This window comes from Bison bison, unplaced genomic scaffold (genome assembly GCF_000754665.1).
Source record: "Bison bison bison isolate TAMUID 2011002044 unplaced genomic scaffold, Bison_UMD1.0 scf7180017864440, whole genome shotgun sequence".
In the NCBI taxonomy this organism is placed as follows: domain Eukaryota; kingdom Metazoa; phylum Chordata; class Mammalia; order Artiodactyla; family Bovidae; genus Bison; species Bison bison.
The window spans coordinates 1073143-1084969 of NW_011495002.1; the positions used below are offsets into that span (position 1 = coordinate 1073143).

Here is an 11827-nt window from a genome sequence, read left to right on the forward strand (position 1 = left end):
CTGTTGTTCCATGTCCAGTTCTAACTGTTGCTTCCTGACCTGCATATAGATTTCTCAGAGGCAGATCAGATGGTCTGGTATTCCCATCTCTCTCAGAATTTTCCACAGTTTATTGTGATCCACACAGTCAAAGGCTTTGGCATAGTCAATAAAGCAGAAATAGATATTTTTCTGGAACTCTCTTGCTTTTTCCATGATCTAGCAAATGTTGGCAATTTGCCCTCTGGTTCCTCTGCCTTTTCTAAAACCAGCTTGAACATCTTGAAGTTCATGGTTCATGTATTACTGAAGCCTGGCTTGCAGAATTTTAAGCATCACTTTACTAGCGTGTGAGATGAGTGCAATTGTGCAGTAGTTTGAGCATTCTTTGGCATTGCCTTTCTTTGGGATTGGAGTCTAGGGTCATAGAAGTGAAGGATCCCACCGTCACACAGCTGAATAAGCAGGGGAAGATGGGTTTTATATTCAGCTTTGAGGGATTCTGAAACCCATGCTCTTTATGTTCCCTATTCCTCTTGAATTACGTAGGACAAAGATATGTATGACACTGATTATTCAATATTTAGACTGAATTTTTAAATGCTCTAAAAATGTCTATCTAAATCAATGATGACTCTTTACAGGTAAAATTATCCAGTGTATTTTCTTCTCCGTAAATAAAGCAGGCTTGTGTAATTGTACTTCATGATTATTTTTTTACTGAAGTCTAGTTGATTTACAGTGTTAATTTCTGCTGTACAGCAAAGTGAGTCAGTTATACACATATATACATACTTTTCTATATTCTTTTCTATTATGGTTTATTCCAGGTTGTTGAATATAGTTCCCTGTGTGCTACAGTATTATTATTACTTTTTTGTAGGAAATGACCAAGTTCACTCCTGGACACTAGTCACCAGCCAAGCCTTAGATACCGCGTGGAGAGTGGTGAAGGGGTCGGTGACCTTGGCAGTTTCACTTCTGGCAGCCATCCTCAGCTACTTCAGAAGGCTGCATATGCATTTAGGGCACCGGCTGAAATGGTATGTGGCTCTGTCATCTTTAAATTTCAAAAATGCCCTTGCTGTTCAAAATAGAATTTTGATGTTATTATTTCCATTTATCTTTTAGGTGGATTGGATATCTGCAGAGAAGATTCAAAAGTAAATATGTTCATGCCTGTGTTTCCTTGTTTTAAGAGAGGATTCCAGAAGGGAAAGGGAAGGGAAAATTCACCACCATGTATTTTCAATTTGGTTCAGGAAACCTCAGCGTGGAGGCGGAAGTTGATTTACTCAGTTATTGTGCAAGAGAGTGGAAAGGAGAGACACCCCATGCCAAGCTGATGAGGAAGGTGTGTGTCTGTTTATTCCGGTCGTGGTGGATGGAGACTTAGTGTGTAAAAATCAGGAAACTCGCATTCCACTGTGCTTTACCAAATATGGAGCCAGGAACAACTGTGGCTGCCGTTAAAAGCCAAACAGCCGCTAGGCATCACCTTCAGGCCTTTCACTTAGCGCTGGGGCCTTCGAGGACTTGGGTAAATTAGGCCTGTAACTTCAGAACACTTGAGCATCGTACCCTTTTCAGCTCTCTCCTGGCCAGGGCTATTAAAACATCTGCAAGGGGCTTCCCTGGTGGTCCAGTGGCTAAGACTCCCAGTGCAGGAGGCCTGGGTTCAATCCATGGTCAGGGAACTAGCTCCCACACGCCACAACTAAAGATCCCACATGCTGCAACTAAGAGCCGGTGCAACCAAATAAAGATGTATTTTTAATCTGCACATGCATTGGAGACTTCTGTCCTTGAAGGGATCAGGCACCTTGACATAAAATATTTTGAGGATTTTTTTAGAACTTTCCATCAGACCAGTCTTGGTAAATATCCCCAGCTGTGTTGTCCAACCTTGTCACTAGCAAAAACCAAAAAAAGTCAAAAAGGAAAAAGAAGTACTTTTCGATTACTCTTTAGCATGGACTTAAAAGTACATATAGTAGTTTTCACTGCAGTCAGGTTGTAGCCATCCTCTCCCCGCAATGACATTTCCTGACTCTGGGCTTCCAGGAAGTTATCAACTAAAATAGCGTCCCATGGACTCTGTACACACACAGGTCACTTGAAAATTACACGTGGTCGCATCTATAACCCATACTGGTTCTGTTTCTGTTGTCCGCTTTATTTGGGAGTAGCGCCTTGCTAAAGATGCCATGAATTAGCTTCCTTTAGTCTCTTGTCCAGTGGAATTAAGAATGGCTTTTTCCTCTGGTGCCAATAGGCTTACGAGGAGCTGTTTTGGCGGCGGCATATTAAATGTGTTCGACAAGTCAGGAGAGACAACTACGATGCCCTGAGGTCGGTGCTGTTTCAGATCTTCAGCCGGGGCCTCGCTTTCCCATCCTGGATGAAAGAAAAAGATATCGTGAAGGTATGTTAGGTCCTAACGCTGGAAATTTGGCAAAAGTCATGCTGATGGGAACTGCAACACAGAGTCCGGGGTCTTCTGCAGGTGGTTTGTATTGTACACAAGGTGTCAGGGGATTGAAGGTCCTTTAGCTCAGTCCTCTGTCTCTCATGCCAGTTTGCAAAGAAATCATCTCAGATAATCGTACTCAATTTTGTTTGTAATGCCAGCATTTTTTCTTGAGAAGGGCGTCTGTCTTTTCTAAGTAAAGTGGTCCTTTAATCCACTTTTCTGCTCTGGCTATTTGAGCATTGACAAGCACAGTGTGTAAGCTCCATCCCAAAGATGCCCTCATATCCTTTTTTGGTCAATCCGTCTCTCACCCTAGGCATCCACTGATAATGTTTTCTGTCCCTTTAGTTTTGCCTTTTCCAGAAGGTCAGAGAAATGGAATGCCCCATTGTGTAGACTTTTGAATCTGCCCTTTTCACTTAGCATAATGCATTTGCAGATCATCTGTGTTGTTCCATGGATTTGTAGTTCAGTGCTTTTTTGTTGAGTGGTGTTCCTTCATATGAATAGAAGACATCTTGTTTAGCCATTCATGCTTAAGTTGGAGGATATGTGGATTGCTTCCAGTTTTTAACAGTTATGAATAAAACTGTTACAAATATTCCAATTCAGGATTTTGTATGAATGTAAGTTTTCATTCCTTTTGGGTAAATACTTAGGAATGAGATTGCTGGGTCACATGATAGGTTTTTCTTTAGCTTTGTAAGAACCTGCCAAGTCTTTTCCTAAGTGTCTCTGCCATTTTGCCTTCCCACCAATAACATGTGAGTTCCAGTTGTGCTACATTCTCAGATTTTTTGTTTGCTTTTTAGCCATTCTAATAAGTATGCATTTGTATCACTGCTTTTGGTTTGCATTCCTCTAACTGGTAGTGATATTGAACATCTTTTCAGGTGCTAATTTGCCACTCACATTGCCTCCTTGGAGAAGTCTTAGTTCAAATCCTTTGCCCAATTTTTTAAATTGAGTTTTGAGGGTTCTTTATATATTCTGAATACAAGTGCTTTATCAGATACGTCATTTTCAAAGATTTTCACCCAGCCAGTGCCTTTTTTTTTTTTTCATGACAGTGCCAGGCAATATATTCTTGATAAATAACCTTAATATTTTTTAATGTAATATGCCTATTACATAAGTGTGAGCAAACTCTAGGAGATAGTGAAGGACAGGGAAACCTGGTGTGCTGCAGTCCATGGGGTCATAAAGAGTCAGACGTGACTTAGCAACTGAATGACAACAACGATATGCCTAACCACAGATGCACATTTAAGGATGGAGAAGCAAAGAAATATAAAGTATATGCATATGTATAACTCCACATTTCCATAACATCTTTTATTTAGAGTTGTTTTATTGGTGGTTTAGTTTAACGTAACAGTTGTCAAGTGTATGCTTGTGCCAGCCCTGTTGCTAGTTGCTGAGGACAGAGAGCATAGCCAAGACCCTGGGTTCCACAAGCTCAGCAGGGTGGAAGATAGATCAGATACCCACAATGGATCAGATTCTTATGCATGCCATGATCATATTTAATCCTGAAAAATGGATAGGATTGTCCTTCATTTACGGTGGAGGATGCGCTAAGAGGTAACAAAACTAGCGCTGGTTGAGTAACCTCTCAGCAGACCAGTGAAGAGCTAGGTTTGAACCACAGAAAGCATCCTTCTATAATCCATGTGTTCCCTGATGTAGTGGGTTGGCCAATTACTGTAATGCTGTTTGGTTAAACATAATTTCTAAACGGATATACCTAGGAAGTCTGGGAAGTGTTTTATGTAAAAAGATTGTTTCTGTAGACATAGTGTTCATTCACATTTTCATCTGTTGTGAAACTGTGAATCAAGAAGGTGATCCAAATCAATCCACAAATCTAAAAAGAGACTATGTTTTACTTAACTGCCATTACAATCTTTTACACTGACGAATTCTGAATGAGATAAGATTACCTGCTGTGCCATATTCCGAGCTGTGTGTCAGACACGCTGAGATACTGACCACTGTTGGCATCTACTTCCTTTTCAAGCTTCCTGAAAAACTGCTCTTTTCGCAAGGTTGTAATTGGATCCAGCAGTACAGTTTTGGTCCTGAGAAGTATACGGGTTCCAATGTGTTTGGAAAATTACGGAAATGTGTGGAATTACTGAAAACACAGGTGAGTCTCCAGGGGAAAAAGATGAAGAATAAAAGCGTGCATCCCACACGCAGCCGCTTGCCTCTTGTGTCAGGCATGTCGTCGTGTGTCCCGTGAGAAGGAGGTGCAGGCAGAAACACTCATCTAGTAACTGACCATTTCCTTTCCTGCTCTTCGTTCTCCTCCCAAGTAATGATCGAGAGCAGTGTTGTTCTACACGGCTGTTAGGCCAGTTGTGGCTAACTAGCCAACCAACCTTAACAATCACACTTCTGTTTTTCTAGAAAAATGTGGTGTGAGGTCCAGACAAGACAGTGGGAGATGCCCTTTGGAATGCACCCTGTTAGTAACTCAGGGACAGCACAGATATTATCATTTGACTAAGAGTTTTTCCTGCTTTTTACTAGACACAGATTTTAGATTGTTGAAATGAGTCCTCCTTGGGAAATGCCATTTCAGTGCCACGGCTTTCTGATCTGTAAAACTAATAAAATGAGTAGTCTCAACCCTGTACCGTTATTATGAGGATTTAATGAGCAAATACCCATAGATTGTTTTATACTCCAGTGGTGAAGTGGTGAAGAATGCTAGTGGTGAAGAATGCTAATTAGTACTCTTTGTCACTGGACTATCCTTTGTGTAATCCAGCATCTTTAGAGGTAGCTTTAGGAGGCTGATTTCTTTAGTATTCTACCTAGGAGGCAGTGTATTTTTGAAAAAATATCTAAACTACTTTGTTGTTGTAAAAGTAATCAATACTTAGGGTTACAACAGTCAGTGTCAAAATATATGAAATGAAAAGTTAATGGGTCCCCTCATTAATCCCTGGTTTGTTTTACAAGTACTTTAAAGATTATGCAATGGTGTGTGATTGACCTTTCCTTTCTAAGTTTCACTTAACATCTGTGTTTCTAGTGGACTGAATTTAGTGGAATTAAAGATTATCACAAGAGAGGAAGTATGTGCAACATCCTTTTTTCTGACGCTCTCCTGGAATGTAAACTTTACGAGGCCCTGAAGTTCATCATGCTCTATCAAGTCACCGAGGTTTATGAACAAATGAAGACCAAAAAGGTCATCCCCAGTCTTTTTCGACTCCTGTTTACCCGGGAAACCTCATCTGACCCCTTGAGCTTCATGATGAATCACCTGAATTCTGTTGGCGACACATGTGGACTGGAACAGGTAAACGGGGCAGAAGAATCGTGTGTCTGATGAGGGACAATGCTGGCAATACTTCAGCATGTAGGTGATTGCAGTTTATTGTCAGCAGTGATAAAACCAGCTGCAAAGAGTGGCATGCATGCTGAGTCGCTTCAGTCACGTCCGACTCTGTGCGACCCCATGGATTGTGGCTCACGAGGCTCCTCTGTCCATGGACTTCTCCAGGCAAGAATACTGGAGAGGGTCGCCATTGCCTCCTGCAGGGAATCTTCCTGGACCAGGGATCGAACCTGGGTCTTCTGCATTGGCAGGCGATTCTTTACCACTGAGCCACCTGGGAATCCTGCAAAGAGGTGGTGGGTGGGTATTACTGCCCTCCAGTCAGGAAGAGTGATATAAGCCTTCCTGCCCTATGCCAGCTGCTGTGTCTTCGCAGCTCGGTGGCCAGCGAGCCGGGCACCTGTCTGACCTTCACGCTGCCTCTCAGGTGGGAGCAGACTCTCCCACTATAGAGGTTACCTGGCAGGAAGTCCAGCTGCAAACTGAGATAACATTTGGGAAAGCATGTGGTTACTTAGTGCAGGTAAACAGAAGTTATTGAAACTTTGAAAGTCCAGACAATGCTTTTCTATGCCCATAGCAAAGGGGCTTTGTTTTGCTTTGCTTTCCTAGGAGGTACTCAAAATTACCTGACATTTTAAGAAAAATTAATTCATTTAAAATGATTTTTTTAAAAAAGTTGGAAAGCAGGATAACTCTTATTACAAGCATTCCTTTATATTTTTTCCAAACAGCTTGCCCTGTGATTCCCCTACAGAGACCTTTCTCTGTTTGTCCCCTGCCTCCCATGCAGACGTCTTCCATGTCTGTCCCCAATTCCACACCCACACACGGTTCACATGTGGGTCTGGCCACGAGCCCATCATCTCACGAGCTTCAGAACACTCTCCCTCCGCTGGAGAGGGGAGGCGGGCATTTGGGAATGTGCACCCGTGACCTTTCTTTCATCTCCTCCCCACAGATTGATATGTTTATACTCGGATACTCCCTGGAAGTAAAGATAAAAGTGTTCAGACTGTTCAAGTTTAACTCCAGAGACTTTGAAGTCTGCTACCCAGAGGAGTCACTCAGGGAGTGGCCGGAGATCTCCCTGCTGACTGAGAACGACCGCCACTACCACATTCCTGTCTTTTAAGTCAGGCTGGACTGGGCACCAGCTCTCGCCAGTGACAGAAGTCACCCTTGCAAGTACTGTTTCTAGAAAACCAAAGCTAGCATTGCTGCCGGGGAAGGAGTCGGGACCCCCCTCTCAGGAGCACAGGAACCCTGGACAGGGGACCCCATGGCGCCTTTCCTCTGTTCTCACGGTTTCCTCCAGCGCAGCTGCACTAACGGGTTTGTGGGCTGGTGGCTTGCCCTTGTTTGTGAAACTCTGGTCACTTCACACACAGTAGGGCACATTTAGTTTGAACAAGAACAACAACAGGAAAAAAGTGAGAAGAGAAGGACTACGGGAAAAGGACTAAAGGGAAAGAATTTCTGGCTATAATCTTTATGTTCTTCATTAGGAATCTTGTCTTGGACTGATTTGGGATCTTCATAAACATGGCCTTATTTTATAAGCATTACCTTCCCAAGAATCTCTGTGGTATATTGATTTTCCAGAACCCTTTGATTAACTTTAAAATTGTGCATGTGTGTGTGTTTATACTCACATGCATGTATACATGTATAGTTTTATATATACACATCTAAACACATACATACACATAGCCACTACTTTGTAATGTTGTACAATTTGTTTTATATCTTTTTACTTATTTTTTTAAACTGTTACATCTGGTCAGTTTGTTTTACATAGACCAAAAAGATACATTCTACAAATTAAGGCAACTCAATGACAGTTATTGAACTGTCACAAAATTATTAAACTGGTGTATTTAATGTGTATTTACATGTGTATTTAATGTGCGTAGGTAGAACTCATGCCCACCCCGCCCCGCCCGCCCCCCCCCCGCCCCCATATCTGTATTCTAATCCCGGGAACCTGTGAATAGGTTGGGTTAAACGGCAAAGGAGAATAAGGTCACAGGTGGAGCTAAGGTACTAATCCACTAACTTTGAAATAGAGAGAGTGGTCTGGGTTCTCCAGGTGGGCCCAGCGTAATCACAAGGGTCCTTAAAGTAGAAGAGGGGACTTGGGAGAGGATCAGTCAGGGGGCAGATAGGAGGAAGCGATGAACAATGAGAGACAGAGGCAAGGCAGCCGGTTTTGTTCATTGCAGCAGCTACAAGGAGGACGTTACTGCAGTTACATGAAGGAGCCACAAGCCGAAGACCATGGGCGGCCTCTGGAAGCTGGAAAAGGCCAGAGAACATGTTCTCCCCTAGATCCTCAGGCAGCAATGAGGCCCTGCCAACACTTTGATTTTAGCCCCGTGGAACCTGTGTCAGGCCTCTAACCTAGAGACCTGTGAGATGATAAACGTGTTAAGTTGCTAAGTTTGTGGTGCGTGTTACAGCAACCGTAGACAACTAACACTCAGGCTCACTAACTTCTGGTCGTCTCTATTTTGGGAATACTTTCCAGTTTATTTTGGCAGTCTTTATTTTGGAGGTACTTTGCTAGTCCTGTTTTATATTTCGGCAAATACAGAGTAACTTAAAATCTTGGCTAATGGGATACTATTTCAAAGTTACAAACCCCTTCTAAGAATGACTTATTAACATGTTTGATGCTAATGTTTTCTCATGTTTCCATATGTTTACTGTAAATAAAAAGGAGGTATGTTAGATGCTGTGGTCTATGAAACTAACATTTAGATTTGTCTGTAATGGGGACACTCACCTGCCTGTACCACATAAGCCAGTGTTGGGCCTGCTGCCATTTTGTCCTCTGGGTGAAGAGCTGAAGAGTATCGAGCTCAGACTGAGGGGCTTTGTGATACCTTGAGAGCCACATGAAGCAGGATCTTTACGGCCTTTAGTACTTGATCTCTACAGCCCTTACCTGCATCTATGGGTTTTCATAACCCTTGGGCTTCCCTGGTGGCTCAGTCGGTAAAGAATCTGCCCACAGTTCAGGACACCTGGGTTTGGTCTCTGGGTCGGGAAGATCCCCCTGGAGGAAGGCATGGCAACCCACTCCAGTATTCTTGTCTGGAGAATCCCCATGGACAGAGGAGCCTGGCGGGTTACAGTCCACGGGGTCACACAGAGTCTGACACGACTGAAGTAACTTAGCATGGCATGGGCAGCTTGTCACGTTATCAACCCATGATGTTTATCCTTAACTGGCTGGGGGATGGGGCAGGGTAGGAAAAGAATTCTTTAAATAGTGGGGCAAGACCAAATTGTGAAAAACATTTAAATATGATAATAATGAAAGTAAGATATAAGACTCTTCAGTAGTTACTGTGTTTGGGGGAAAACATCAAAACAGAAGATTTTAGGGGACGAGGTATTGGGTGTTTTTGTCTTTAATTCAGTTGTATGATGAATGCAACAAACTAATTAGAAGGAACTACATATAAATTAGCACCATTTTTAAATGCTAGACTGGTTTGATCCCTGGGTCAGGAAGATCCCCTGGAGAAGGAAATGGCAACCCACTCCAGTATTCTTGCCTGGGAAATCCCATGGATGGAGGAGCCTGACGGGCTACAGTCCATGGGGTCACAGAAGAGTCAGACATGACTTAGAGGCTAAACAACAACAACAGCTTATTTAAACATGGGATGTGTTCTAAGAAGCATTCCTGAAGTACAGAAATATTGTTTCCACTGAAATAGCCTTTTTGTAAACAAAGAATATTTCTTGCTTCTAATTTGTAAAACCTCAGATGGAACATCTAGACAGAACCAAATACAGGTTGGTGGTTAAAACTATGAGTATAGCGTTTTACTGTTCTGTTTTGCTCACCCTTGAGTTTGAAAAGGTGGAGTGAAGGTCAAACCAGTAACATTAGGGGGCTTCATGGACAGCATACAACTTGGCTGCATTGCTCCTTAGCATACATCAACATGTCCATATGGACAAACCCAGAAGCTTGAGACTTCGCTGGTCCCATGTTCTGTTCTCACCGTCATCCCCAAAGACAGAACCTGGGGAACAACTGGGGAACCACCCCATGTACCTGCCAGTCTCAGCTTGTGTCCACCTCTCAGCATGTCCATGGACTTCCTGTGGGTGCTGGCCTCTCTGCTGGACCAGCTTTGAGGGAAGGGCCCCGGGGCTAGGTGGTGAGAAGGGCTTGGTGCAAACTGACAACGGGGGTGAAAACCTAAAAAGCTGCACAAATATTCTGGAACTTTCAGTGTGTGAATCTAAGTAGACACATTTATGACTTACTTGAAGATTCCCTGGAGGAGGAAATGGCAACCCACTCCATCCAGTACTCTTGCCTGCAAAATCCCATGGACAGAGGAGCCTGGCAGGCTACAGTCCATGGGGTCGCAAGAGTTGGACATGACTGAGCACACACACTGTATCACACTATAAATTAAAAAAAAACAAACAGAGATGAGGTGATACTTGGTGAAAATGTTATAAAATATTCATATTTTATAGCTAAATAAGATAAATATAGCTAAATAAGATGTGTTTCTCTTATCAGGAGCTAGCCTTAGGTGCAATTAAGCATGATTAAAGGGAAAGCTCAGCACTGGTGTATATTTGACCTATGTTTAATTTTAGTCATAAAATGGTAAATGAGAAATTAATTTTCCCTAACCCTAACTCTGGCAGGCTACAGTCCATGGGGTTGCAAGAGTTGGACATGACTGAGCACACACACTATATCACACTATAAATTAAAAAAAAACAACAGAGATGAGGTGATACTTCAGTCTTCTTGTGAGACCAGTTGTGTTATTAGTTGCGTTTTTGGTTGTCCCTCCTGAGTCCCTGTCTTCATGCAAACACACTGAAGACACTCCACGCACTGAACAGGAAGAGGAAATGTCACACGATTCTCTTTTTAAAGCAGGAAGTAAAGTGCCTTTTCCTCTTTGAACACTTTGGCAGACCAGTGCTTGCGAAACTATCTGTGGTGAGTGTGGTGATGGACCCGTTTTTTGAATTTCCCATTCTTGGCAGACGGGCACTTTTGTAAAAGTAAAATGTTGCACCGAGATCGGATTGCTATAAGAGTTTCTCAACACTTGCTCTCAGTTCCTGTACACATTCTTGCGGACAAGCAGAAAGAGCTTGCAATGTGGCACTGGTCTATAGAGCGCACTAAAACAGGAGTTTCAGGCAAGAATCAATATATTCCGACGTTATTTCTCTGGGAGTTTGGGATTTTGCCAGCATGAGAGGGCGGTGCTTTTGTTTTGTTTTGCTATTGGGCCAACCAAGGCCACTGTGTGGAGTTGTCCGGTGTGTGCCTTGCTCAGGACACCTGACTGAAGAGGTGCGTGGGGGCTGGGGTCTCTCTTCTGAGTCATGACCCTCTGCTTGGCAGAGCTCCTTGGATCAGTCATCAGTCCCAGTTACATTTGCTACTTTTTGAGGAGGCTTCCATGGGTTTCTACCTTCTCTCAGCAGAAATTAGCAAGAAACACCTTTTGATTCCAGTTCTTTATGCTTAACAAGAATCTTCACATTTCTTTCTTTACTGGATTTTAAGCTCCTGTGGGAAGGAGTGTGGGTCTTACATCACCGTGACTAGACCAGTGCTCACACTAATAGCAAACCAACAAGTTGGTAACGAAAGCCACGTGCAGCTGTTAACCTTCTTCAAGAAGCAAAGAATCATAGTGTGATGATTTCCTTCCTTCCTTCCTTCTTTTTTTATTGATCCAAAACTTGAAGAGACCAAGTTTTTAGACAGAGTCTTGGGGAGAGAAGCAGAGTCGGGCACGACTGAGCGACTTCACTTTCACTTTTCACTTTCATGCATTGGAGAAGGAAACGGCAACCCACTCCAGTGTTCTTGCCTGGAGAATCCCAGGGACAGAGGAGCCTGGTAGGAGGCCGTCTATGGGGTCATGCAGAGTCGGACACGACTGAAGTGACTTAGCAGCAGCAGCAACATATTCATCAAGTCAGAGTGACGTATGAAATGGCCACAATAGACATAA

At 43.0% G+C, this 11827-nt stretch overlaps 1 protein-coding gene across 3 annotated transcripts in view; it reads left to right on the top strand.

Annotated features, from left to right (window-relative positions):
• The window catches only part of FAM105A (family with sequence similarity 105, member A), a 29927-nt gene extending 21390 nt beyond the window's left edge, over window positions 1-8537 (top strand). For all 3 annotated transcript variants that reach the window (XM_010858796.1, XM_010858797.1, XM_010858795.1), the window contains exons 2-8: window positions 863-1022; window positions 1111-1142; window positions 1242-1333; window positions 2255-2404; window positions 4473-4601; window positions 5496-5765; window positions 6766-8537. In XM_010858796.1, coding sequence (XP_010857098.1) covers window positions 863-1022; window positions 1111-1142; window positions 1242-1333; window positions 2255-2404; window positions 4473-4601; window positions 5496-5765; window positions 6766-6939 — 1007 coding nt within the window. In that variant the 3' untranslated portion in view covers window positions 6940-8537. The remainder of the gene's footprint in view (window positions 1-862; window positions 1023-1110; window positions 1143-1241; window positions 1334-2254; window positions 2405-4472; window positions 4602-5495; window positions 5766-6765) is intronic.
• The last annotated feature ends 3290 nt before the right edge of the window (window positions 8538-11827 follow it).